Source organism: Penicillium cataractarum (genome assembly GCF_028827025.1).
Source record: "Penicillium cataractarum strain IBT 29864 chromosome Unknown utg000005l, whole genome shotgun sequence".
NCBI lineage: Eukaryota > Fungi > Ascomycota > Eurotiomycetes > Eurotiales > Aspergillaceae > Penicillium > Penicillium cataractarum.
The window spans coordinates 3011274-3034971 of record NW_026622741.1 but is presented as its reverse complement, the minus strand read 5'-3'; the positions used below and the strand labels follow the sequence as shown (position 1 = coordinate 3034971).

Sequence of the window (23698 nt, the reverse complement as noted above, 5' to 3'; positions counted from 1 at the left end):
CCCTTTTTCTACATTGACGTGTACTTTATCTCATAGTTGGTGCCTGATCAGGCAACTTCATTTGCTTTTAGCTAGACTATCAGAGATTTTTCCTGGCCTCAATTGTTTGTTAACGTGGCGGTGCGATAGATCCACCTTTTAGCCGTCAGCCTGGTCAGATTTTGGGCCCGTAAAAGGACACTTTAACCCCTCTATCGGGTCGATCTATCACTCCCGCATTTCAACTTTTAACCTTACACATCTCAGACCAGAATACGAGCACTCAACCCACAATCAATTATCCGAACAGTCATGACGTCCAATATCCCAGAAATCATTCTCCTCTGCATGGACTCCGAATTTATCACCGCCTTTGACGAGGCTTTGCAAACGTACTGGTCTGACTACGAACCGAGCAAGGTGAAGATCACCAAATTCAACGAGCGCCTCAACAGCCTCCCACCATCAGTCAAATTCGATCTAGTGGTGTCACCGGCCAACTCCTATGGTCGTCTAGATGGCGCATTCGATCATGCTATCTCAATGACATTCAGTCCTCGAGACGACTACCACGCGCTGACTCGCGCAGCCCAGTCTGTCCTGTACGAGAAGTGGCGGGGGTTTGCGCCCCCGGGTTCCTGTTCTCTAGTTGAATTCCCAGAGAGTCTCAAAGCGAACCATCGCAACTGCAAATGGGTAGCGATCTGTCCAACTATGAGAGAACCGGAGGACGTGACTTGGGATCGTGAAGTGGTCTATGAGTGTGTGTGGAGCTTGCTGTGCCAGGTTGAAGGACACAACCGTGGTAATGTGGATAATAGGATCGAATCTCTCCTTATGACACCGCTGGCTACTGGAATAGGGAAGGTTAGCAAGGAGCGATGGGCAGCTCAGACTGTGTTGGCATTGGCGCATTACATTGACGCGCTTGAGAAGCCTGAACAATGGAGTTCTTTGCAGTGGGATACTATTGAGGTGATTGATAACGAGGTGCGTCAGACTTGGGCGCCGAAGAAATAGAGTATAGCGGGGTGCATAAATGCTACTATCGCAATTCATTTACGCTTGAGATAGAAATAAAACCTCCCAGATCGGTCGAACTTCTTGCTTTCCATGATGCCTGCCACTATGTTTGGGCGCACAGCTCGATAGTACAACATCACAGGATGGTCATCATAGATCAGCGCAGTAGAGACGGCGCCCTGGTATTTGACCTCATGTAACTATATCGCAGATAATGTTAGCTAGCGCACAATGCATTTGATATTCATGAATAGAGAAATCAAGATGACTTACCGAAGTGCGTCCCCAATTTTGATATTCAACCGGCCTTCCATTTCTGGAAACGACAATGGGAGCCACATCCTCAGTCGAAACAAAGGTTTGGCCAAACCAGTCGAACTTTTCAAGCTCCTTTTCGAATGGGTGCCTAGTGGGTAGGACAATGCCATCCCATTTCCCTACTAATTGCTCAGGTTGGATTGGCCTGAGATCGTAGAATACACTGTCAATATCGGATGGACTCAGAATTCCAGGACTTGTGGTTAACGACATGAACTTTTTGGAGGGGCTCGATCGAAAGTAGTTGAATTGAATAGCGGGGAACTGCAGAGATATGCTGGAGATGCTGTGGAATAGTGGCTCGACTGGTTGACTCGGAGGGACTGCGAAAGCGTGGGAGGGTCTTGATTTGATTGAACTAGACGCGAAACGCAGAAACGGTCGCCTATACAGTCCTGCATGACTCGTGTGAATACCGGACGAGATTTCGGCCTTCAGAAATGGGTTATACATCGTTAGAAGCTGGCATATGAAGAACGACAGTTGAAATGTTTGAGTCCGGAGAAGCGAAACATCCGCATCTTATCCCCCTCGATTCGCTTCCCCGGAATCGTGATACGCCCTGCTAACCCTTAAATTCCTCACGATCTTGGAATTAAACATATTTGTTCTAGCTCGCTCTCGAATGGAAGGGGTTATCCCTTCCAGAATGCGCCACCAAGCCTACGCCCTGCGAAATCAGTACATTAAACTAAACAAGATCATCCAGTTTGTTGACAGCTACCTTGGTACGTGCTAATAAGACCGGACTTATCTGATTTTTAAGTTATCTGATCTTATCGATGGCGTTTACTCTGGAAACGGTCGCGTGTCCCCCTACTTTGCCACATTCCGACCCGTGCCATCATCTTTTAGGGTCTTTCCATTATGAGAAGGCTCTTATTATGAATAACCGTGTATTCGACATAGGTATAGTGCTAGAGACTTGTGTTATATACTGTTTGATGCTCGGGAGTAATGCCACACGCGCGTTATCCTTGAACGTTCTGATAGGTTTCCCTTGAGGTTACAAGTAGCTATGCAAACAAATATTTTCCAATCCACGACATTGCAAATAATTGAGACACTATATTCCTAATAGGACTTGTTAAAGGACTCTCCAAATCCGAGCTCCCGCTTGATATTCGACGACAGTCAGTGAAGGTACTGCTTGAACCAATAAACAGCAGCATTCTTCGCCCGAACGAGACCCTTCAACTCAGCCTCATTCTCCTTGTTACCTCTAATGGCAAACCCATGATCCAGAGCCGGGAAATGCTGATAGTCGTAGTCAAGTCCTAGCGACGGGATAACGCGGTTACACCAATCCTTTAACTCCGGCGTAAACACTGGATCAATCTCCGGTGCCAGGATTTGCACCGGCACATCAACATTGTCAATTTCCCCCTTAGTGAGCCAGGACGGATGTGCGGTGGAAATACAATCCACTAACCCTCCGCTTTCCCTAGCACCGAGACGAAATACGACCCAGCCGCCGTAGCAGAATCCGATGGCGCCGACGCGTTGGTACTTTGCTCGCAACTCTCTTGCAAAGGCGAAGATCTCGGGCTCGCGGACTTCTTTGCTATTTCTGGCTGTAAAGGCTGGAAGATCGAGCGGTCCCCATTCAGATGTGTCCTTGGATAGGATATCGGATGATAGCACTTCGCCGCCGAAGCTGGGTTTGGAAGGTCAGTGGTATGTACATATAGGATGCTTTGATATGATTCGGCTTACAAGTCAGGGACGTAGACGGTGGCGTTTGCCTCCTCTGCGTACGCGTCTGCCAATAATCTGGTGTTGGGAAATGTCCAACCAAAGAGGTCGTGGATAAGAAGGATCGAGGCTTCTGGATTGGAGCCCGTTACATATGTCGATGCACCAGATGAGGTCGTTTCCACTCGACCTTGGGGCTGTCCATCCCACTTGAAACCTTTCACGCAACAGTTGCTCATGTTGTCGTCTATGGATTATATGCTGTTGTTCATACAATGTGATATACCTCGCAGCTTACTCTAGCTATATACTAGGCCCCCTGGATTTCTGTGATACATTCGAGATTATTAATTGGGCTGAAGGATGTGCCGACACCCGGCAGCTTATGTAGCTATCCTTATTGACGAATCAACTGTGTAGGATAACTAGTTACCTCCTTCATAGTATGAGTCATTGGTCTGTGTGAGGTGATTTGTGCATATACCCCTGTCATTGCCCACCGATAATCTCATGTGTCTCGCGGCCGCGCAAGATTAGTACCTAGGACCTAATACAGAAACAGGATATGTGAGCCTCGAGTCCAACTGGCTGGAGCCTTAAGAGTAATTAGGTCCATCCTAGTTGAAGTATTTGTAAGCATGGGGGAAACCAAATAGGTAGGTAAGCACTCTTCCAGGGGTGTTCAGGTAGGCATGTCTTGTAGAGCATAGCCAGCAGCAACGTCCAAAGCATTTCACAAATGATCAAAATCTCTACTTGAAGCTTCAAAGAGAAGTGAGGAATAAGAACATGGCCACCCCGCATTTGAGATGTTCATGAGACCAGGATAACCGGATGGAGTCGGCTCTTACCGCGTGGGCATATCCAATAATGGCGTTGTTTTCAAGGATCAAAGCTACAATAGCTCGGAAAGAGCTTATTTTGCCACCAAATAGCTGGCCATTCTAATAATGGCTAAGCCAATCTCGATCAAGACCTAAACAAGACAGCTCTGTGGCGACCAAATTTCCCCCATGATGTCTTGTTACCCGCACCCGTGGAATTGCCTCAACCCACCCATGTTTCGAGGCAACTCCCGCTCACCATTATAACTGGTCAACCGACTACGAACAAGCTTCGAGAAAGAAGACGAAAATTGGTCAGAGAAACCTCACTGGTAAATCGCGGAGAAGCGACCACGGTGGTGGTGAATGTCGTCGTCATGATCGTATCATGGTAGTGGCCGCGCCGCCACTTGACCCCAGACTTTTCCCTCATAAATATAGCAACGAAAGCATACGCCTAATCTGCTTCTTTTCACCACTTCTGATGAATTACGGTTGATTAAAGTACACAAGACCCTGGTATGTTTCTCCCCTCAATCACCCCTTCTATCGGCCCACGCTGGAGCAGGGAGGAAAGAGAGGAGATCGCCGAGGTAGTTTGTTTGGGGTGTCGCGTGAGGTGTTGGGGGAGAACTATATAGCTGTCCATTCATACAAATCGACGATACTAACCATGGAAACTTTGAATATAGCTTCAGGATAATCCATTATGCCATCTTCCAAAACAGACACCGCGATGCGGTACCCCGCCAGCGACGACCAACAACGTCGCGCCTGGACGACCCAGGACAAGAAGGCGTCGGCCAAAGCCCAGAGCGAGCTCAGCTCTGGCAGGAACAAGGCCGAAGATAGCTCGACTTGGTCTCCCGAACAGCTGTTGGCATCCCATATGGATGCCTCCGGTAACCCGGAGGCTGACCCAGCGACATTTGGCGACGGAGCCAAGGCTAAGATGAACAAGAGAGGCAGCATGACGGACGAGGCTGATTTGTTCGAGGCGATGAATGCGGAGACAGCGGACTTTGATTAGGCTTGAAGCCTGAAAAAAGAGAGTCCTTTTTCGTGTTAGTGATGTTTAGCATCCCAGATTGAGAGAGTGTATATGCTTGAGCGCATTTGGTTGTTCCATACGAAAAAAGTATAACAATATCAAACCCATTGATCACGTTATCGGCGCTGGGCTCGGAACAGGAGTGGCTGTAGATAGTCAAGGATGTTTCGTTAGCTCGCTGACTTGTTAGCTTGACCATCACCGAACTGGTTAACCAAACAAGTTCGTAAGTTCGCTAGTCCCCGTAAGTTCGTCAGCTCGTGAGGCGGGAGTTGGGCTGCGTATTGATTGCCCTGGCAACCCCCACCGTCTCCTATCGCCCTAACACCGACCACCACAACCATCCCCAGCTACGTCAATTGCAAACATATCGCCTTTTCTTGTATCAGGCTATTGTCCAATTCTTCAATTGTTACCATATCCATTCATTTTGCATTAGCGAAGCATTGTCGGCATGCCTAACTGAAGATCCTACCCCTGCCGAACCGTGTTTACACTCCGAACTCCCCCGCGGGGAGGACCGCTGAAACGAGAACCTCCAACTTGTCCAACTTCCAGGAAGGAAACAACCAAACGCGCAACTGTACCGACCCCTTTCCTTTCATTCTTGATTCCCCTCTTATCACATACACTCGTTTCATTCTCCAACAGTCGACTTGGCTCGATCTTTCCTTTCAAACCCCCACCTTTCCTGTATTACCGATTCGTTGCATGTACACTCATCTCGTCGAACGACGACGCGACGCCGTCGAAGCTTGTGTTCATTTATTGAGGGAGTATAGTAGGGAAATGGCGCTGGATCCGCGCTTCTTTCGACACATCGGCCAGAGCTCCGGCCCTGGCTCGATCTCGTCTGCGACATCCTCCGACTCCTCCGCCCTCACTGGCATCACTTCGCCTAGCGTGATTTCGACTTCGGCATCCGCCGCGACTATGCGATCAACCGCGTCCAGTCCATCTCTGCGCGCCCGAGAAAGCGTCTCTATACCGGTCAATCGCCAAGATGGAATCGCCAGTCCATCTCCTGGCGGTAATGTGCGCGTCGTGGTGCGAGTCCGCAAGTTCCTCCAACGAGGTATGTGCTGCAAATGGAGTCGCGCCGCAAGCATGGAGCGAATTATCGAGAACAGGAGCAAGGCGATGGTTTAGCTGACTGTGCGCGCATAGAACTCGACCGTCAAGCCGAATGCCTTATCGCGATGGATCCCCACACTCAAATGACTAGCCTCAAAGCGCCCAAGCCGAGCCCCGTCGATCGCGGAAAGCCCAAATCACAAGCGCGAGGCAAAGTCCTCGAAGATAAATCTTTCACCTTTGATAACTCGTTCTGGTCGCATGACGAGGAAGATGAGCATTATGCACACCAAGAGGACGTGTACAACTGCCTGGGCGAGGAGTTTCTCGATCACAACTTTGAAGGCTATCACACCTGCATTTTCGCCTATGGTCAGACTGGTTCGGGAAAGAGTTATACCATGATGGGTACACCGGAGCAGCCAGGCTTGATTCCTCGGACCTGTGAGGATCTGTTCCAGCGCATAGAATCCTCGCCATCACCCGATATCAGTTACAACGTTCGCGTATCTTACTTCGAGGTCTACAACGAGCATGTGCGAGACTTGCTAGTCCCTCGAACTGACCCTCCACACTACCTTCGAATCCGCGAGTCTCCCTCGGAGGGCCCATATGTGAAAGACCTGACGGAAGTCACGGCGAGGAATTACGTCGAATTGATGAAATATATGCGCAAGGGCGACGTATCACGTACAGTCGCAAGCACCAAGATGAACGATACATCCTCACGATCGCATGCCGTTTTCACCATCACATTGAAGCAAATCCATCACGATCTCTCTACGGACGAAACGACAGAGCGAACGGCTCGCATTAGATTAGTCGACCTCGCAGGTTCCGAGCGTGCCAAAGCGACTGAAGCCACTGGTGCGCGACTGCGCGAAGGATCCAACATTAACAAATCCCTCACTACACTTGGTCGAGTCATTGCGGCTCTCGCCGACCCCAAGAAAACTCGAGGAGGGCGCAAGGGCAAGGAACTAGTGCCGTACCGTGACTCGATCTTGACATGGCTTTTGAAGGACAGCCTGGGTGGTAATTCCAAGACGGCCATGATTGCCTGTATCTCTCCCGCCGACTACGAGGAAACCCTTTCGACGCTGCGCTATGCCGATCAGGCCAAACACATCCGCACCCGTGCTCGCGTTAACCAGGACCATGTTTCGGCTGCCGAACGTGATCAGCAGATCGCTGAGATGGCGGAGACTATTCGCACTCTTCAACTCAGCGTGAGCCAGGCACATGCCAATCAGCGTGCAACAGAGTTGCAAGATGAGAGATTGGAGGAATACCAACAAAAGGTGGAGAAGATGCAGCGACTCATGGAGGAAACCAAAATGGTCAGCGAGTGCAAGATCCGCCAATTACAGACCGAGAACGAGGCCCTTCGCATGCACTTGAAGCTCGCACTAGAGAGTCTCAAAAACCCTATTCCACCGGTCACTCTCGAACCCCGTCAAAGCCTATCATCATTAGCGGAAGAGGATCAATTACCAGACGGCGACCAGGAGAATCCGGAGGGATCCCCTGTTGTCGAGCCATCCGACTCTGAGCCAGAGGTTTGGGAAGATGACGAAGATGATGAATACGACGACGACGAAACAATCACTCTTGATAACAGTGAACAGGAAGCTTACCAGGTGCAGGAGCGCATGCAAGATTTGCTCGGCGATCTGGGAGTCTTCAAGCGCAAGCTCGCAACTGACCATGAACGCTGGCGTCCCAATGAACATGCAAGGACCCGCAAGCGACGTGTACTTGGAACAATCGCTGCTAACAATCGTTAGCATTGATTCATTGAGCTTTTTAGCGTGTAAATTTGGTGTTGGCGGCGCACTGTATTTTTCAACTCGTTCTTTGTTTGGACTGGAGCCACGCTCTCAGGCAGCAATCAGCCTGGTTGTGACTCAAGATGTCCGTTTCTTGTAATGGGTACATCCCTGCCCTTTGTTGTGTTGCTTATTCCTTATGTTAGCGAGAGATTCCCAGCAATGAATAACGAAACCTGACATGATCCATGTTTCAAAGAGGTTGTTTAGTATCTTGGTCTGGACGTAAAAAGATGATCATCGAGTTGTAATTCGATTCTAGTAGAGGTCCTTTTTGTGCTCATCTGTACATCCAAGACGAACTGCGATGAACCTGCAGATGCGGAGGCGGAGATTAGGGCAGGTGCGCCGGGCAGTGGGCCGCTTATGGCATCACTTCTTTTTCCGTGAGTCAACTCTCCCTCCCCACCAACGCGATTCAAGATCCTCAACGCAGCCCCCCCTCGAACTCCGAGAGATTCAGCCATTCACCATGGCGGATTCCGTTGACTCAGCGCTGAAGTCCTCATCAGACATTAAATCCGTACAAGCGCAATCCTCTCCCGCGACCGACACCACCCCCTCGCAACAGACCCAAACCCTCCCCATCCGCGAGTCCAAGAGCGCAAAGTCCCCCGCACCGTCGGAAAACCAAACTGGCAAGAACAAAGATGCCTCCAAGCCCCCTGCAGCTGGTGCTGATGCTGCTGTCCCTGCGGGCGCGGACAAGCCACTCACTCCCGCGGAACTGAAAAAGAAGGCCAAGGCAGAGAAAGCTGCTCGGCGCGCGAGGGAAAAGCTTGCTAAGGAATCCGGTGGAGCTGGTGCTGCTGGCAGCTCAGCTCCTGGTCCTGGCCAGGGCCGTCCTCCGGCGACGCCAAAGAAGGATGCTGCTGGTGGAGGCGCATCGCAGAAAGGGCAAAAGGCCGCGCAGCCCCGCCGTGGATCTGCCCCTACCGGCCAGACTGCTGCTGATGAGCCGACGAAAAAGGAGGATAAGAGTGTTGCTGTCTTCGGACATCTTTACGGCCAGCCGCGTCGGACGACTATCGCTGGTGCTGGCAAGGAAGTGCACCCCGCCGTCCTGGCTTTGGGTCTGCAGCTCCGGGACTACGTTGTATGCGGCAGCAGTGCTCGCTGCGTTGCAACCCTGTTGGCTTTCAAGCGGGTGAGTCTCAATTGCTGCTGAGGTCGATGCAGGCCCGAATACTAATTCTGTAATCTCTGAAGGTCATCGAATCCTACACTACTCCCCTCGGCACCTCGCTCTCTCGCCATTTGACAACCCACCTCTCACACCAAATCACATACCTCTCGACGTGTCGACCGCTCTCCATCAGCCAGGGTAATGCTATTCGTGCATTGAAGCTGGCTATCGCCTCTGTCGACCCCTCCACCCCCGAACTGTCCGCCAAGGCCACCCTCTGCGAGTTCATCGACAACTTTATTCGAGAGAAAATTACTGTGGCTGATCAAGTCATTGCTGGAAGCGCCGCTCAAAAGGTTCAGGATGGCGACGTGATCGTCACGTTTGCCGGCAGCTCCATTGTCAAGCAGACTCTTCTCACAGCACACAAGCAAGGCAAACGGTTCCGTGTCTCAATCATCGACTCGCGCCCGCTTTTCGAGGGCAAGAATCTTGCTCGGGCCCTCGCCAACGCTGGCTTGGATGTGCAATACTCTCTCGTTCACGCAATCAGCCATGCTATTAAGGATGCTACCAAGGTCTTCCTCGGTGCACACGCCATGACCAGTAACGGCCGCCTTTACTCCCGGGTTGGAACTGCTCTAGTTGCCATGTCCGCCAAGGAGCGTGCTGGTGGCGTCGAGGTGCCCGTCATTGTCTGCTGTGAGACGGTCAAGTTCACCGACCGTGTTGCCCTTGACAGCATTGTCGTCAACGAGATCGCCGACGCCGACGAGCTGGTCTCGGCTCAACCTCTACAGCAAGTCACCGGGCTGGTTGATCCAGTAGCCCCCGCAAAGCCCGATAACAAGAAGGGCGGGAAAGCTGCATCCAGTGCCCCGAAACCCGACCCTTCCGCCTCTTCCCTCAACCCTTCCTCTTCGCCCCTTTCCAACTGGAAAGAAAACCCTAATCTCCAACTACTCAACATCATGTACGATGTCACGCCGGCCGAGTACGTGGACATGGTAGTTACCGAAATGGGTAGTCTGCCACCCAGCGCGGTTCCCATTGTCCACCGTATGAGTACGAACCTGTGATGTATGAAAGGCCATGTTCTTGAAAACATGATGCAAAAAGTTGAGATAGGGTTCTCTTTTTCTTTCGGATCTTCTTCACCTACCTCTCTATCCATGGGAAGAATTATGCACTGGCGCGGGTTTGTTTCGTTTATTCTAAAGGTTCTACAATGGTTTCATGTTTCACCCCATGTTCGTAAGGTCCGAATCACTAGACTCGAATACAAAGGACCTGTCATACTCTGGATTTAGTTGTGTTCTCTTTGTACTTGTGGATAAAGACTGCCAAGACGCTGGAACTGGAGGGGGGGGCCATATCAACACGTGACAATGCGGAGCTTAGAAGGCGGTGTAGCATGTCCATATTCTGCCGTTTGATGTCAACAATCAGCACGCATTCGAACCTTGACCAAACAATACAACAGACAATTCTATTTTTGAAGATCCAACCTGCATACTACACCAAAATCTCTACTATTCTTCCTGAATTGAAAGCCCAAAATGGTACCCACTGACCCTTCATACCCCAATATCTCAGCCTCCGACTCTCGACTAACACCACCCCAGAGCAAAGATTCCTCAGCAACCCACCTACACATGCACCAACCCCGACTAGCCGACCTCTTCGAAGAATTCACAAAACCACACATGTCCACCGCAGGCATATCATCCGACTCCCAACACCTCTCTCAAACCGGAACCACCAACCAATCCACAAACCCCACCTACGGCTCCTCCTCCCCCTCCAACATCCCCTCCTTCCTGCCCATCGAAGACATCTACCTGCAACAGCAATACCAGCCCCCAAACCCGGAAGACGAAGACGATGTCGTCCCGCATCAACATGCCGTGTTTGGGATTACCCGGGCTATGGAGCGCAGACATGAAGCTGTGTGGAGGGATTTGGGTCTTGAGGCGCTGGTGAATGGGCAGGGTCATGGTGGTGGCGGCGCGGTGGCTGGGAATGGTGCTGCTGGCGGCGCTGGTGCTGGGGGTGTTGGGTTGGGGCCTGGTGCGACGTTGCGTGGGAGTGGTGGTGGTCCGGCGTCTGCTGCGTCGGCGGCGGTTCGGGTGAGGACTGCGGGCAGGAAGATGGGTGGGCGACGGGTCATTACTTTGCGTTGATTGAGAAGTTGCGAGTTGAGGTTGACAGTCTACTGTGATGGGACCTCGGGAAAAATAATTTGCATTACTGGAGTCTTGGTTTATGGCGGGATTGCATTCGACTATTGTATGATACCAATGGGAAGGAATGGTTCGTTACGAGATATGTTTTCATTGATTCAGTTCGTTGATATTGTCTTTTGAAGTCCAATTTAGAGTCCCGTGCGTTGAGGCTCTATGCCGTTACTATTTGCTTTGCGCCTCCAACGCCAAGTGAGAATGCCAGATGATTATACCAAACGTTGTCGCTGATTCGCTAGATTCGGTTGATATCAACACGGGACCGCTCGTATAGCTTATGATCGAGTTGCTTGGACTCGCGCTCTTCGTCTGTCACGTTTCGTGGGTGGATGCTCATTTGCGCGTAGGAACCGGCGGCTCGGCGCTTTGACAGGGTGCCGGGGTTGATAACAAGTACACTGTCGACAACCTAGATTGCAATGATATGGTTAGTAGGCGAGCCAGAGCGTTATAGATATCTTGGAATCTGCATACCTTGACAAAGGGCGGCAGCATACTAGGGACGATCAGAATATCAGGTCGCACATTCCACCACTCGCCAAGTTTCAAGTAGGGCAGGTCCAACATCGCACCAGTAGCCAGGCCAGTATCTGAACCGGATTTGGGAAGATTGGCGCGGGCGGTTGGAGGGAAGAGAGGGAAGAAGTGGCGCTGCTCGACGAGGTATTTGGGCAAACGTGTGAGCAGATTACCCTCCGCGGGTCGACCGTGCAGAACTTCTTCACGACGAAGTTCAGAGAGAACATCGTGGGAGCACATGCCCACGACGACTTCGTTGAAGGACAAGGTCACTGGGTTGGAGACCATGCGGACTTGCTTCGGTAGACCCAAGTCTTTTTTAAGCAGCTGTTCTTGTGGCCAAGAGACGTGACGACTAATGATATCGCGCACGGACGGAATAACCACGATTGTGATACTGGGTACAGCCTGTGCAAGGCGTGAGAGAGGCGTCGAAATGCAGTGGCGGAATACAGTGGTCATTGTCATCGTGTCTGGGTCAACTCCCTTAATTTCGGGCAGGTCAAAGTCGCCTGAAGCGAGCAACGGGTGTTCGATATCCAAGAAGGGACCCAGTAAGACAACGGCGTCTGCATAGCTGTCTGCGGCCTTCTGGCAGAGCTCCTGCAAAGGCTCAAAGTCCAAATTGTCATCTGACGTGTACGGGCCTGCCGCTACCATGACATTCAGCGGTGAACTGCCACCACTCTCCAATCGTTCATTAATAGTATCCAGAGTCACCGCCGAAGACGCAGCGGGAGGCAAGAGGGGGATAGGAAGAATCTCCTTCACAGTGAAATAGTCACCAGAGGGATTGATTCCTCGAAGAGCGACGATCTGACCGGGGAAGAAGCTCAATGATGGGACTGAGTCCACCTTGAGAGGAACTCGTCTTCCAGCACCAGTACGGCGCGATGTCTCCAAGACCAAAGAAGCTGGGTTGAGCTTCCCTTCCAGAGAGTCCGAGGCAATCCGGCCAACTGCAATAATCTCGCTGGTACTTTGAGTAGCAGCGCTGCCGAAAGTCAGGTCGTCGGAATCGTAGTGCTTCTGGAAAATAGCTGCAAACTCGTCAATTCGGTCGTCCAGGATCTCAGATGCCTCGGACAGTCGCATTCCCATTGGCTTGTACCCAAACTTCTTAAGATCTGTATTTGCCGTTGGTCGGATGCGCGCTTCCGGGAAGGGTGCCATTGGTGTCTCTGGCAGCGAGAGGTGCGCATTAAGTGTTTCCAGCGTCTGGCCAGGGTTGGGGCGCTCGGCGAATGATACCGCTGGGCCGTTTGCCACGGAGCCAGGTGTCTTCGCACCAGCTGGTGTACCGACTTTCTCGATTCTTCCAACCTTTGGCGTGGCAGGAGAGGTAAACTCGGCTTTGCGCTTCACTGAACCATTTCCATTAATCGTCCGAGCATTCGCGGTGTTTGGTGTCAACTCGTCCAACCTAGAAGTCAATCATGAGTGGTTAGCCATTTCCTATTGGCATAGATCCAGCTATATTCATCTTCATACATTCCAAATACATCGGTCCCTGCCGCCGCGCGCGGGGTCGCCGTGACCATAGGCCTTTTCTCTGTTTGCCGGCCAATTTTGCCGCGACTTTCGCGCTCAAGGGCTTCTTGGACATCTTGCTTGAAGCCTCGGACTGTCTCCATACTCAATTTCACCTCGTCACCCATCTTAATGCTGTATGATTCCCATTTGTAGAAGAGCTCTTCCGCAGTAATCAAATGGATCCGCAGGATAGATTGGAGCTCGGTGAGGATATCTTTGGGCAAGCCATTGGGGAAAGATGCCACGAAGAGCTCATTGAGCTCAGCCGTGGTGTCGGTCATGATTGCTCCGTCTGGACGAGGTGCGAGGGCAAAGTGGTCGAGTTGGCACTGAATGCGCTGTCGGGTCCTCTCATCGAGGGGATCGGGAACGACGCGACGCGTGAACGTGTTGCTGACATAAGCCCGTCCCAAAAAAGTAAAATGTGCTGGACTTCGGAGAATCGGAGAAGATCAAAAAGTGGGCCAGCACTATCCAACCTTCTGTCCAATGACAGCCAAGGACAACTTATCCTAGCAGCGAGTCTCAAGATCGGCTTGATCCCTTAAGCATCCCGTGCATCGTGCAGAGAGTCTACCATCGACCGCCATGACTGCCAATGATTCCGCAAAAGTCGACGGGGCTGTGCCATCGACCAACAATGGTGATGCTGTGACTGCCTCATCAGTGGCCCAGAAGCCTTTCACCCACCCTGTTGACACCGCCAAACCCGAGCCGCCTGCGAAGCTCACCCCGGAGCAGCAGGCCAAGTACGAGACTGTGCTGAAGACGGCCTCTTCCTGGACCACAATTGCAACCAAAGCCGAGAAGAATGCCCCGACTGAGCCCATTACCGATGATGAGCGCATGTGGTTGACCCGCGAATGCCTGCTCCGATACCTTCGTGCGACTAAGTGGAACGTCTTCGAGGCTGAAGCTCGGCTTCAACGCACCCTGACTTGGCGTCGGGAATATGGCATGGAGAAGTTGACACCGGAGTATATCTCAATTGAGAATGAGACGGGCAAGCAAGTTATCATGGGCTATGATATCCACGGTCGGCCCTGTCTATACCTCCTGCCCTCGAATCAAAACACCGAGAAGAGCGAACGCCAAATCCAGCATCTGGTCTTCATGCTGGAGCGCGTCATTGATATTATGGGTCCCGATCAAGAGACTCTGGCCCTTCTTGTCAATTTCAAGGAGACTAAGTCTGGTCAGAATGCGACAATCGGTCAGGCAAAGCAGACCCTCGATATTTTGCAGAACCACTATCCCGAGCGATTGGGACGTGCATTGGTGATCAATGGTTAGTGAATATGTGTGGCTTGATTCTGTTGCCCTAACTGACCTCCCACTCTGCATAGTACCCTTCATCATTTGGGGATTCTTCAAGTTGATCACTCCATTCATCGATCCTAATACACGACAGAAGCTCAAGTTCAATGAAGACCTGCGCCAACACGTACCTCCTAGCCAGCTCATGAAACCAGTGGGTGGTGACCTCGAATTCGAGTACGACCACTCTATCTATTGGCCCGCCCTCAACGAGCTGGCGAAGCAGCGCCGTGAAGCCTACCGCGAGCGGTGGATTCAAGGTGGAAAGCAAATTGGCGAGTTTGAGAACTACCTCAAGGGTGAAGATATCCCGAGCGTATCCCAGGTTCAAAGCACTCCGCTGGAGGCCGAAGCTTCTGCCTAAGGCCTGGTTTCTCCGTTCAAACTGTCGTTTCGGTCGAGTACACATTTAGCATTCTGGCTTTCATATACTCCATGTGTTTGTACTCTGTTTTAATTTCTTTCGGGTCAATTTTTGCATCGCGCTAGACAGCCCTTGCGTTTTGTTGATAGATACCATATACTTCTTGCACTCTGCATATATTTTGCTAATAGAGTCACAAATATACTTCGGCATTGATTGGTGCCATTCACCTTATTGCGCGAGGAATTACAACCTAAACTTGCCCGAACGCTGTGCATGGACGGTCTATGAGGCCTGAAGAACATGGATTAGGTAGTTCATCACTGCCCGAGCGAGGGGCTAGCCGAGCAATCCAGGATCTAGTTGTTCTTTGATTCTTTGATTCTCTCCAAAGACACATCTTATCGACAACGTAAATCCCGAAAGTATTAAACTATCCCCAAACACCAACTTGGGCGTCGCGCAGAGTGGAAAAAGCGCTACCCATCAATGTTGTCCCCAATGGCAGATCCAGGATTCACCTCTCATAGATCCAAAATTCAATCACAGTGCGACATAATCTGTCTCAAGCCATGTCGTCTTTTTGGGGAAGATTGATTTCCTCATTGGTTGTAGCAGAGGCAGAGCTCTCAGCCTGTGCAGACTGCTCGGTGGACTTTTCGCCCGCGGTCTTCTGCTCACTCTGGGCCCTCATACGGTCAGTCATAGCATCTAGCTGACGGGCAGACTCCGCCGCATATCGACAATGGCGTCGGATAGCAGGGCCGTATTTGTAAAATATCCAGGGAAATGGGAGACAAGCCGCTGCGAGAAATGCTGAAATCGAAGATCCCCAATGAATACCCAAGCGATCGTACATAGGTGTAGTGAAGAGAGGACTGGAATAGAATATTGTTAGATCAGTTGTTGCAGTACGGACCGAAAGAAAAAAAAAGACCTACAAGGCTGCACCAAAGAGAGCACGTATGACGGCATTCCCAGCCAACGCCGAGGCGGCATAGACAGTATAGCCATCAACGAGGTAATTGACCACACTGAGGAAGATAGAGACGTGGGAGAATCCGAAGAGGACAGTTCCAATTTGGCAGACAATCCAGTGAATCCTGGGGAAGTTGGTCCAGGCAAACCAGAACAGGCCAATGGGCAGCGTCACGGCTCCGACCATGGCAGGGACCAGTCGTGCCTCCGGGGGAGGGCGACCATAGCTGGTTCGATCAGCAATCTTTTTGTATCGGCCATCGTCAAGAATGGAGTAAGCGCATCCCAGTATCTGACCAATCATCATTCCTAAAAAGGATAACCCAGAAGTACTCTGTGGCCAATGGCGGGCTTCTTCAAACACGATAGGGAAAGCGGCGAATTCCATGTACATTGTACCATATACTATGAGTGAACCACGATAGTGGTAAAATAATTAGCTTGGGCACTTGAAGGCAGCTGGAATACTCTGCTTAACTCACTGATAGCCATGTAGATTGAAAGGAGTAGCACAATTGGCTCTAAGAAAAGCAAAATCCAAGGGCGCACCATCGTTTTCGTAAAGACCTGGCCAGCTGTTTTGTGTCCCTGTTCCACATCGAGCCGGCTCTTGTAAACAGCACCTGTCATCTTGCTGAGTTTTACTGCCCTTTTTTGCAGAAGAACGGGGGAGTAAGTCTCGGGAACCAGGAAAATTCCCACCAAGAACATCATTCCATTGAAGATTGTAGTGAGTCCTTGAACCCACTTCCACCCCTTGGACACTGCCAAAAAGTCACAAGCAATAGGCCCAAGGCTAGGACCAAGGAAAGGAGCTCCAATGAAAGCAATGGTGGCTAGTCCTCGGTCACGCGCTGTGTACATGTCAGACACGACACCTCCAGCATTGGATATGGCAGATGAACCAAATGCTCCGGAGAAGAATCGAAGAACCAGAAGAGTTGCGATGTTGGGACTGGCGATAGTCGCCCCAGCAAAGAGAGTGGTCATCCCATATGTAATGAAATATATCACTTGTCGGCCATATAATTCTGAGAGAGGTGCCCATACCGCAGGGCCAATGGCAAAGGCGAGCACGAACAGCGACGTATCGGCAACTACCAGCTCCGTACTAGCCCCAAACTGCTCCTGAATCTGGGGGTTGGCGGCAGAAAGTGAAGATGAGGCGAATGTTATGGAGAGAAAAGACGCGGCCTGGAGTAGAGTAATAGACCATTTTAGCCACTCCTGCATTTGATGTGGATCTCGCGGGTCCTCGTGCAGCCACTCCACGAGATATGGGCTTTCAGCGGTTCCATCCCCTTCCCATTGATGCTCGAGGACTTCATCGGTAATGGTACCCTGAGACAAAACCAGCCGGTATAGAGAGAGTGGGGAACGCTGAGACTTCTCCGTAGTTTTAGTCGCCATCTATAATCGAACTCCTATGTAAGCTAGTTGCTGATAATGGAGCCACGAACGATGTATATCCTTACAGTCGCGAGCGCCTGTATAGGACTCGATCGCTCGATATAGGTGACCAAGATAGAAACAAAGCAAAATATTGGTAGAAATTGGTCTCAATACAAAGGAAGGAGTCCGATTCCCTACTATATTAAGGCATAATCTGGTGGACGAGTGAAAGGAATAAATGAAAAGGCCGATATAAGCGAGTCTGAAAGGTTTGGGGGAAATCCGGTCTGAGTTGCATTATTAATTATTATGAATGCAAAATGGTGTGATTAGAAATCAAATTGCCAATATTTCGGGCTGCGACAAAGTTGTAATCGGGGGGCATTCAAATCGCTGTTTTCTGGCCTTTTCGAAGCTGTAATTTTGTATAAATGACGATGCCCTGATTCTAAGGCCATGCCAAGCTTTTTCCAAACGGAGCTGGGATGATTTCTGTCCAATAATACCACGTGGCTTGCCCCACCCGATTCTGTTCCCGCTAGTACCCACCCCATGCAGCTGGCTAGTCTGCTCTTGGGAATTCAGGCCAGCGCAAGGATGCGAAAAGGGTCCGGAAGTAACGCCAATGGAATTGCTAGGCGGGTAACTGGGACCATTGGTGGAAATGATCATGATACTGTTTATTGTAGACTCGATCATGCCCTTCGCTGGCTAAACATCCATCAACCAAAAGACGCATAGCTGGGGAGGATAGTAGTTAGTCATTTTTCAATGAAGAATATTTAATCTGCTCATAGAGTCTATCTGGCCACAGCAGTACATGCATAATGCTCTCTGTGCCGATCCATTTTCTGGCCTGCCACTAGAGTGAGGTAGGTAGTATCGAAGTGTTGGTAATCCATTCACACTCATCACTAAAACCTGCCATCTGGCATCGCACGCAAATGCTATGAAAAGGTGGTCTAAAATTGGCACGTAGATATCCTATAAATGCTAAAACCATCTCATCACTGAATGATTTCTCTCACTGATCCCTCAGTGCTGAGGACTGATCTTTGCAAATCCTCTAGGACAAAATGTACGGGCCATTTCTTACTGTGTTCGATGGACCGTATAGACACGTCAGAAACTCGTTCGAGATATCCTGCCATGGACTCGAGAATATATTTCAGTTTGCTCAAGGTCCGAGCAATCAGAAAATCTGCTAGAAAGGCTTGATCTTCTTGTGGGACTTCAAAGCTCCCCACCCGGAATCTGTCTGTGACAAAACTTCCCGGTCGAGGTTTGATGGGCCCGAAATTAATGTTGTCAAAAATGAAATCTCGATAGTTGGCCCCGTTCATTTGTGTCGTAATTCCATTGCTGAAGGCTGCGGGACCACGGGTGGAACTTGCGTGGTGACCATAGTTTGCAGGATGAATCGAGTGCTGCGAGGATTGTTGATTCAATATCAGGCACTGCAGACCTCGAAGAATATTACACAGTCCCATTGCAAACATTAAAACAGCCACCGAGCCACGATCATGTCAATAAGCAGAACAATGCATCAGTCGTTCCCAAAGAATTCGGCTATCCTGGGTGGCCTGAAGGATGACAAGCACGGGCACGGGGGAATATTTGCCTTCCATTTTCTGCCAATTGGATAAGAATCTGGCTTTATTGCCAATACAGGCGCAACTATATGTCATATTCATGTCACCCGACATTGATCTCGTTCGTGGGAGGCCCCTTGTCGGAGGGTCCCGGGACGTATGGGGTATTTCAGTGGAGAGAGACAGATCAACTGCCTGCATGACACACCAAAAGTCATCTCCTTCCCCCTGTAACAGGTTCCTACTTGGTCGGAATAATGAAAGATGGCAGATTTCCAGTGAAATGTAAAGCTGCAGGCGGTCCATTGTATAGACTCACCAAGGAAACCATAGAATAGCTGGGACCTTGTGTGTTAAGTCCTATTCCTGCATCTAGACCATGGAAAAGCTTGGGGCCTTGTTCCCATGAGGCTTCTAATATAGACGCTGATGGAAATACAGTGTTATCATCTATATCAATGAATGTGTTTGGCTCCAGAAAGTCTTGTAGTCCATCCACACTACCAGCAGAGAGTAGTTCGTCTAGCCCCAAAACCTTTCCCTGTTCAGCCGGGGAAGACCTTGGAGAAGAATCACTATCCAGAGACGGATTTCTGCATCTTACACCTGGCTTATTGCGAGTCTTCTTCGTCGGAGTGCATTTTTGTTGCGACTTTTTGTTCTTGGACCCCTTCGGGTCGGCCCAGTCGATTAGGCTCACTGTAAATGCAGGGCTTTGTGGATATTGCACATCCGGTGCATGGATCTCCCCCTGAACATTTCATCTTCAAGGCATGTCATAGGTCACATACTGATCGAACCTTGCGCAAATTTGATTCATCCATGCTGGTGTCCAGAATAACCTCCAGGCCGATGATGACCGTAAGCGCCTTGACTAACTAATGGTTTTTCATCTACGACATCATAGACGCTTACAAGATTCTAGATCCAATGCACTCGATTCTGTGAAAATTCTATCACTTTCATCCAGAACTGATGCGGATAATAAGGTATGATAATCGTAAAATATTCATCCCCGAAGAGCTAACTTTTACACTGGTAGCAAAGCTCCGAAGACGACCAAATGGCCCCGTGAGGTTTTCCGTCCACTGCGACATTGGTCTCGGGGACAGCTTCTGCTAATTGGAGATGCTGCACATCCAGTACTTGTGACACTTGTTTGATCGTTGGTCTTCACTACTAACGTATACCCAGATGTTGCCTTTCAGTGGACAAAGCGCTAATCAAGTGATCGGAGATGCTGGGGCACTTCGAATACTATTCGAAGATTTCGTATCACCGGATGAAATGCCTGCCCATTTATCATTGTTTGAAAATGTGCGCCAGCTTCATGTCTACTGAATCCAGACCATGCCAAACGTACGAGTGGGGAAAGAAGGGGAGATACAGGAAGAACTAGAAAAGTATGCGGACTATCCAGGCGCTGGCAAGTTCCATCCCGAAGACTTTCTTCATAGATCAACCGGTCGGAAGCCGCTAAGACCGCTTCCGTTAGATGTTCCAAGAACATTTCAGGGGCGTCTCGAGCATGACTTCAGGTGAGAACTTGGATTATCCCAGAATCTTTCTCAATTCAAGATAGACGATCACTAATGACATCTAAATATAACCTTAGTTACGATGTATTTGAAACAACTAGCGCCAAACTCCGCGAGTATGAAGTGAACCGCAAGATCCAAGATACCTCTTCTCTGCGACTTCCTTTCCAAACCCCAAATGTATCACTGGTGGCTGCTTGGCTTCGCGAGAATTTTTCTGAGCTTTTCAGACCTTTGGCAAAAATATTTCTGTGCGCCTCAGAACGGCCAGACATTGTGAGGTTTGTGTGGCTAGTTCAGCATACCCTGTTTGGGAGCTGTAGAGTATGCTGTTGTGACTGGTCCCAATGAATGAATGTCGAGGGGCCTTGGTCAAGTAACGTCAGTTTTACTACGACAATAATTACGTGTTGGACATTCTGTAATTGGCTTATCTACGGGAGACAGAGAGCGCGGGTCCATCTCATAACTACAGCCTACATATGGATGTTCTAGTCAGCTCCCGGGTTTCGGCTAAACGGATGGCCTACGTAATCGAAGCATTGATGTGATTTAAGAGTCACATTTCGTGATCGAGATCAATGGAGTAGGTTTGAGGCATTATCCGACAACACATATATTGCCAAAAAAGGATAACTCCGAGTATCGATCGTTTGCATTGCTCCTATCGAAAGCGCGAGTTTATGCATGTCCTGAAGAGCGATCTTGAACTCTGTGGAATAATGCAGTCAGTTCATTCATTTGGTTCGAGGATGTCCAGAAGTGGGCGATTCTGAGGTTCTCCAGGTATACCATGAGTGACCCCGCACCTTTTATGTTTGACAAGCTAGTAGGTAAAGATGCAAGTTCCACAAGACATGACGTGATTTATCGGATCCAGGTGGAGTGGTGGGCAAAACACTTATAACAAGGGACCGAACACTTGATTTTGACGAGCTAAATCCATACTCTTGTGAGTTTGAGACACATTAATTTATCATTTGTGATTAAAACGCACCTTCATGGCTCCCCGAGTACCCGATCCTGCGCTTCCTTTGCGGCCTGGGCCTGGCAGCGTAGCTGAGCAGGTACAATATCCGTCGCCGTTGCGCTTCAATGGGGCCTTGGATAAATTCGATTCCGAGGACACGACGCCTGCGATCGGTCGTGAATTCAGCAACGTTAATATTGTTGATGACCTTTTGAATGCTCCGAATTCAGACGAGCTCATCCAGGATCTTGCTATCACCAGTACGATGCCCCCACCATCTGTGCTGAATTTCACCTCTGACAAGTTTTCTACAGTCTCCCAGCGGGGTGTTGTCTTCTTCCGTGCCCAAGACAACCTTACGGATGATCTGCAGAAGTAGCTAGTTCATCGGCTGGGTCAGCTAGCTGGAAAACCAGCTGACTCGACATTGCACATTCATCCAGTGCTTAACAACACTAGCGAATTTGGAGTCGCAGACGCGCAGGTGAGCACCATTAGCTCGCTTGCCCGAAAGAAGATGTTTCGCCACGAAAAGCAGCTCAACACCCGTCGTTACGACTCGGCTCAATGGCACTCCGATATCCAATTCGAGCCTGCGCCGGCTGATTATACTTCACTTCGCTTGACCCAGTTGCCAAAGACCGGCGGCGACACACTTTGGGCATCGGGCTATGAACTTTACGACCGGTTCTCACCAGCATACCAAAAGTTCTTTGAGACCCTGACAGCGACGTATAGTGGTTCTGGTTTCATTGCCGCTGCTAAGGCGGATCCTGAGAACGTCAAGATCTATACTGAGCCAAGAGGGAACCCTCTCAACGTTGGGGAAGAGCTGTCCGCTGTCCACCCCGTTGTACGCACTAACCCGGTTACGGGTTGGAAGAGCATCTATGCAGTTGGGCCATTCCCTAAGCAAATCAATGAGCTCAGTCCAACTGAATCAGAGGAGCTCTTGAAGAAATTTTACAACACTATCCTTGAGAGCCATGACATTCAGGTGAGGTTCAAATGGCGGAATCAAAACGATATCGGTATGTATCCTCCCTTTTTAACGATATTCAATTATCTGACCCAGAAAATCAGCGATTTGGGACAATCGATCAGCTTTCCACACTGCCACATTTGACTACGAAGGGCTAGGGGAGCGCTTTGGCCACCGAGCGGTTGGTATCGGCGAAAAGCCGTACTTGGACCCAAATAGTAAATCGAGGGCAGAAGCATTCGCGGAGGAAAGTGCTTGAACTAGATTTTGCTTTACTCCATAGCATACTCTACTCTAATCCAAGGAAGAGTCCACGAACACTGCAGATAGAAATCTTCATGTAGATGAACTCAAGAAAGCTTTGGCTCCACAGACTTCCAAAAAGTTTCACTAGAAACCAGCTGGGGTAAATTGCCGCATATTGGATTGCTCCTCGAGGTCAGGTTTCTCCATATTGGCACGCGTAGACTCATGCGTTCAGAAATCTCGCTTCAAAGAGGTATGTTTATTAAGCACCAAGGCATGTCGAACTACACTGTCTAGTATTTTTGATGGCTTATCTATCTTTCAGGCTTGAATTGCCGATGCGATTAATTGGTAGTATCTAGTTTTGAGTCGGATATCATCTGTGAAAATGACTGGGCTTTACCACTTAAGAGGCTATTTGCTTTAAGGAACAACCAGTCATTGCGGACGGTTATATATTCAGACACATTCTCCACGATTGGAATGACGAGAATTTAGTCGCCATTCTCAAGGCACTCCTTCCTGCGCTCAGGCCTGAGGCGAACGTCTTCATTGGTGAAGGAATCCTTCCAGATCCACTAGCAAAGAGAATTAATGCCTTGACAAACAAGATGATATTGTGCGTCCCCGTCCCTTTATGCGATTCTCATTAATTGCATTATGTCTAACAAACACACAGAATCCAAGATCAGTTTATGCTTGCCGCTCATGATGCCCGAGAACGGACTGTAAGTGATTTTGTTGGACTATTTGAGCAAGCTAGTCCAAGATTCCTCTTGAAAGGAGTCACCTCTGGAGTTGAGACTGGTTGATTTAACTCGTTGCTAGAGTTTGAGTTCCAGTGATTAATTGGCTGGTGGATCATCTACATCTGGTCTGGAAGATGAGACAGTTCTCGTAGAACTAGGATGAATGAAGCTCAAGTTTCTCTAAAAAGTCCTTCTTGCAGCTTTTCTTCACGAATGCCCATTTGCAGGCTCTTATGGCCTTAAAGAATAACAGAGGAACGGTTTCAAAAATGGAGTCGACTCGAATCCTACAGGTTCACCGTATCTGGCGTCACATACAATCGAATCTATGAAATGATGCTATGAACTCCTTTATC

At 49.7% G+C, this 23698-nt stretch overlaps 11 protein-coding genes across 11 annotated transcripts; 7 read left to right on the top strand and 4 right to left on the bottom strand.

The window, feature by feature from the left end:
• Positions 1-291: 291 nt before the first annotated feature.
• On the top strand, positions 292-999 carry N7496_006785 (uncharacterized protein; the record flags this gene model as incomplete). The annotated part of the gene is made up of 1 exon (XM_056699714.1): positions 292-999. One exon carries the CDS (start codon positions 292-294, stop codon positions 997-999), a length of 708 nt encoding a protein of 235 aa, XP_056555127.1.
• Positions 1000-1034: 35 nt separating this feature from the next.
• On the bottom strand, positions 1035-1533 carry N7496_006784 (uncharacterized protein; the record flags this gene model as incomplete). Its single annotated transcript, XM_056699713.1, has 2 exons — positions 1035-1202; positions 1276-1533. 2 exons carry the CDS (start codon positions 1531-1533, stop codon positions 1035-1037), a joined length of 426 nt encoding a protein of 141 aa, XP_056555126.1.
• A 921-nt stretch (positions 1534-2454) lies between these two features.
• Positions 2455-3254, bottom strand: N7496_006783 (dienelactone hydrolase family protein; the record flags this gene model as incomplete). The annotated part of the gene is made up of 2 exons (XM_056699712.1): positions 2455-2977; positions 3037-3254. The coding sequence occupies 2 exons, from the start codon at positions 3252-3254 to the stop codon at positions 2455-2457; spliced, it is 741 nt and encodes a 246-aa protein (XP_056555125.1).
• Positions 3255-4548: 1294 nt separating this feature from the next.
• On the top strand, positions 4549-4869 carry N7496_006782 (uncharacterized protein; the record flags this gene model as incomplete). Its single annotated transcript, XM_056699711.1, has 1 exon — positions 4549-4869. The coding sequence occupies one exon, from the start codon at positions 4549-4551 to the stop codon at positions 4867-4869; it is 321 nt and encodes a 106-aa protein (XP_056555124.1).
• Positions 4870-5601: 732 nt separating this feature from the next.
• N7496_006781 (kinesin-3 family protein uncB) lies at positions 5602-7751 on the top strand (the record flags this gene model as incomplete). The annotated part of the gene is made up of 2 exons (XM_056699710.1): positions 5602-5965; positions 6058-7751. The coding sequence occupies 2 exons, from the start codon at positions 5602-5604 to the stop codon at positions 7749-7751; spliced, it is 2058 nt and encodes a 685-aa protein (XP_056555123.1).
• Positions 7752-8265: 514 nt separating this feature from the next.
• On the top strand, positions 8266-9998 carry N7496_006780 (translation initiation factor eIF2B subunit delta; the record flags this gene model as incomplete). Its single annotated transcript, XM_056699709.1, has 2 exons — positions 8266-8940; positions 9003-9998. 2 exons carry the CDS (start codon positions 8266-8268, stop codon positions 9996-9998), a joined length of 1671 nt encoding a protein of 556 aa, XP_056555122.1.
• Positions 9999-10478: 480 nt separating this feature from the next.
• Positions 10479-11102, top strand: N7496_006779 (uncharacterized protein; the record flags this gene model as incomplete). The annotated part of the gene is made up of 1 exon (XM_056699708.1): positions 10479-11102. One exon carries the CDS (start codon positions 10479-10481, stop codon positions 11100-11102), a length of 624 nt encoding a protein of 207 aa, XP_056555121.1.
• Positions 11103-11397: 295 nt separating this feature from the next.
• On the bottom strand, positions 11398-13495 carry N7496_006778 (DNA-directed DNA polymerase alpha subunit POL12; the record flags this gene model as incomplete). Its single annotated transcript, XM_056699707.1, has 3 exons — positions 11398-11571; positions 11637-13104; positions 13173-13495. The coding sequence occupies 3 exons, from the start codon at positions 13493-13495 to the stop codon at positions 11398-11400; spliced, it is 1965 nt and encodes a 654-aa protein (XP_056555120.1).
• A 307-nt stretch (positions 13496-13802) lies between these two features.
• Positions 13803-14895, top strand: N7496_006777 (CRAL/TRIO domain protein; the record flags this gene model as incomplete). Its single annotated transcript, XM_056699706.1, has 2 exons — positions 13803-14502; positions 14561-14895. The coding sequence occupies 2 exons, from the start codon at positions 13803-13805 to the stop codon at positions 14893-14895; spliced, it is 1035 nt and encodes a 344-aa protein (XP_056555119.1).
• A 565-nt stretch (positions 14896-15460) lies between these two features.
• On the bottom strand, positions 15461-17283 carry N7496_006776 (MFS transporter; the record flags this gene model as incomplete). The annotated part of the gene is made up of 3 exons (XM_056699705.1): positions 15461-15773; positions 15837-16278; positions 16356-17283. The coding sequence occupies 3 exons, from the start codon at positions 17281-17283 to the stop codon at positions 15461-15463; spliced, it is 1683 nt and encodes a 560-aa protein (XP_056555118.1).
• Positions 17284-21396: 4113 nt separating this feature from the next.
• On the top strand, positions 21397-22606 carry N7496_006775 (TauD/TfdA dioxygenase family protein; the record flags this gene model as incomplete). Its single annotated transcript, XM_056699704.1, has 3 exons — positions 21397-21740; positions 21825-22396; positions 22449-22606. 3 exons carry the CDS (start codon positions 21397-21399, stop codon positions 22604-22606), a joined length of 1074 nt encoding a protein of 357 aa, XP_056555117.1.
• Between the last annotated feature and the right edge of the window lie 1092 nt (positions 22607-23698).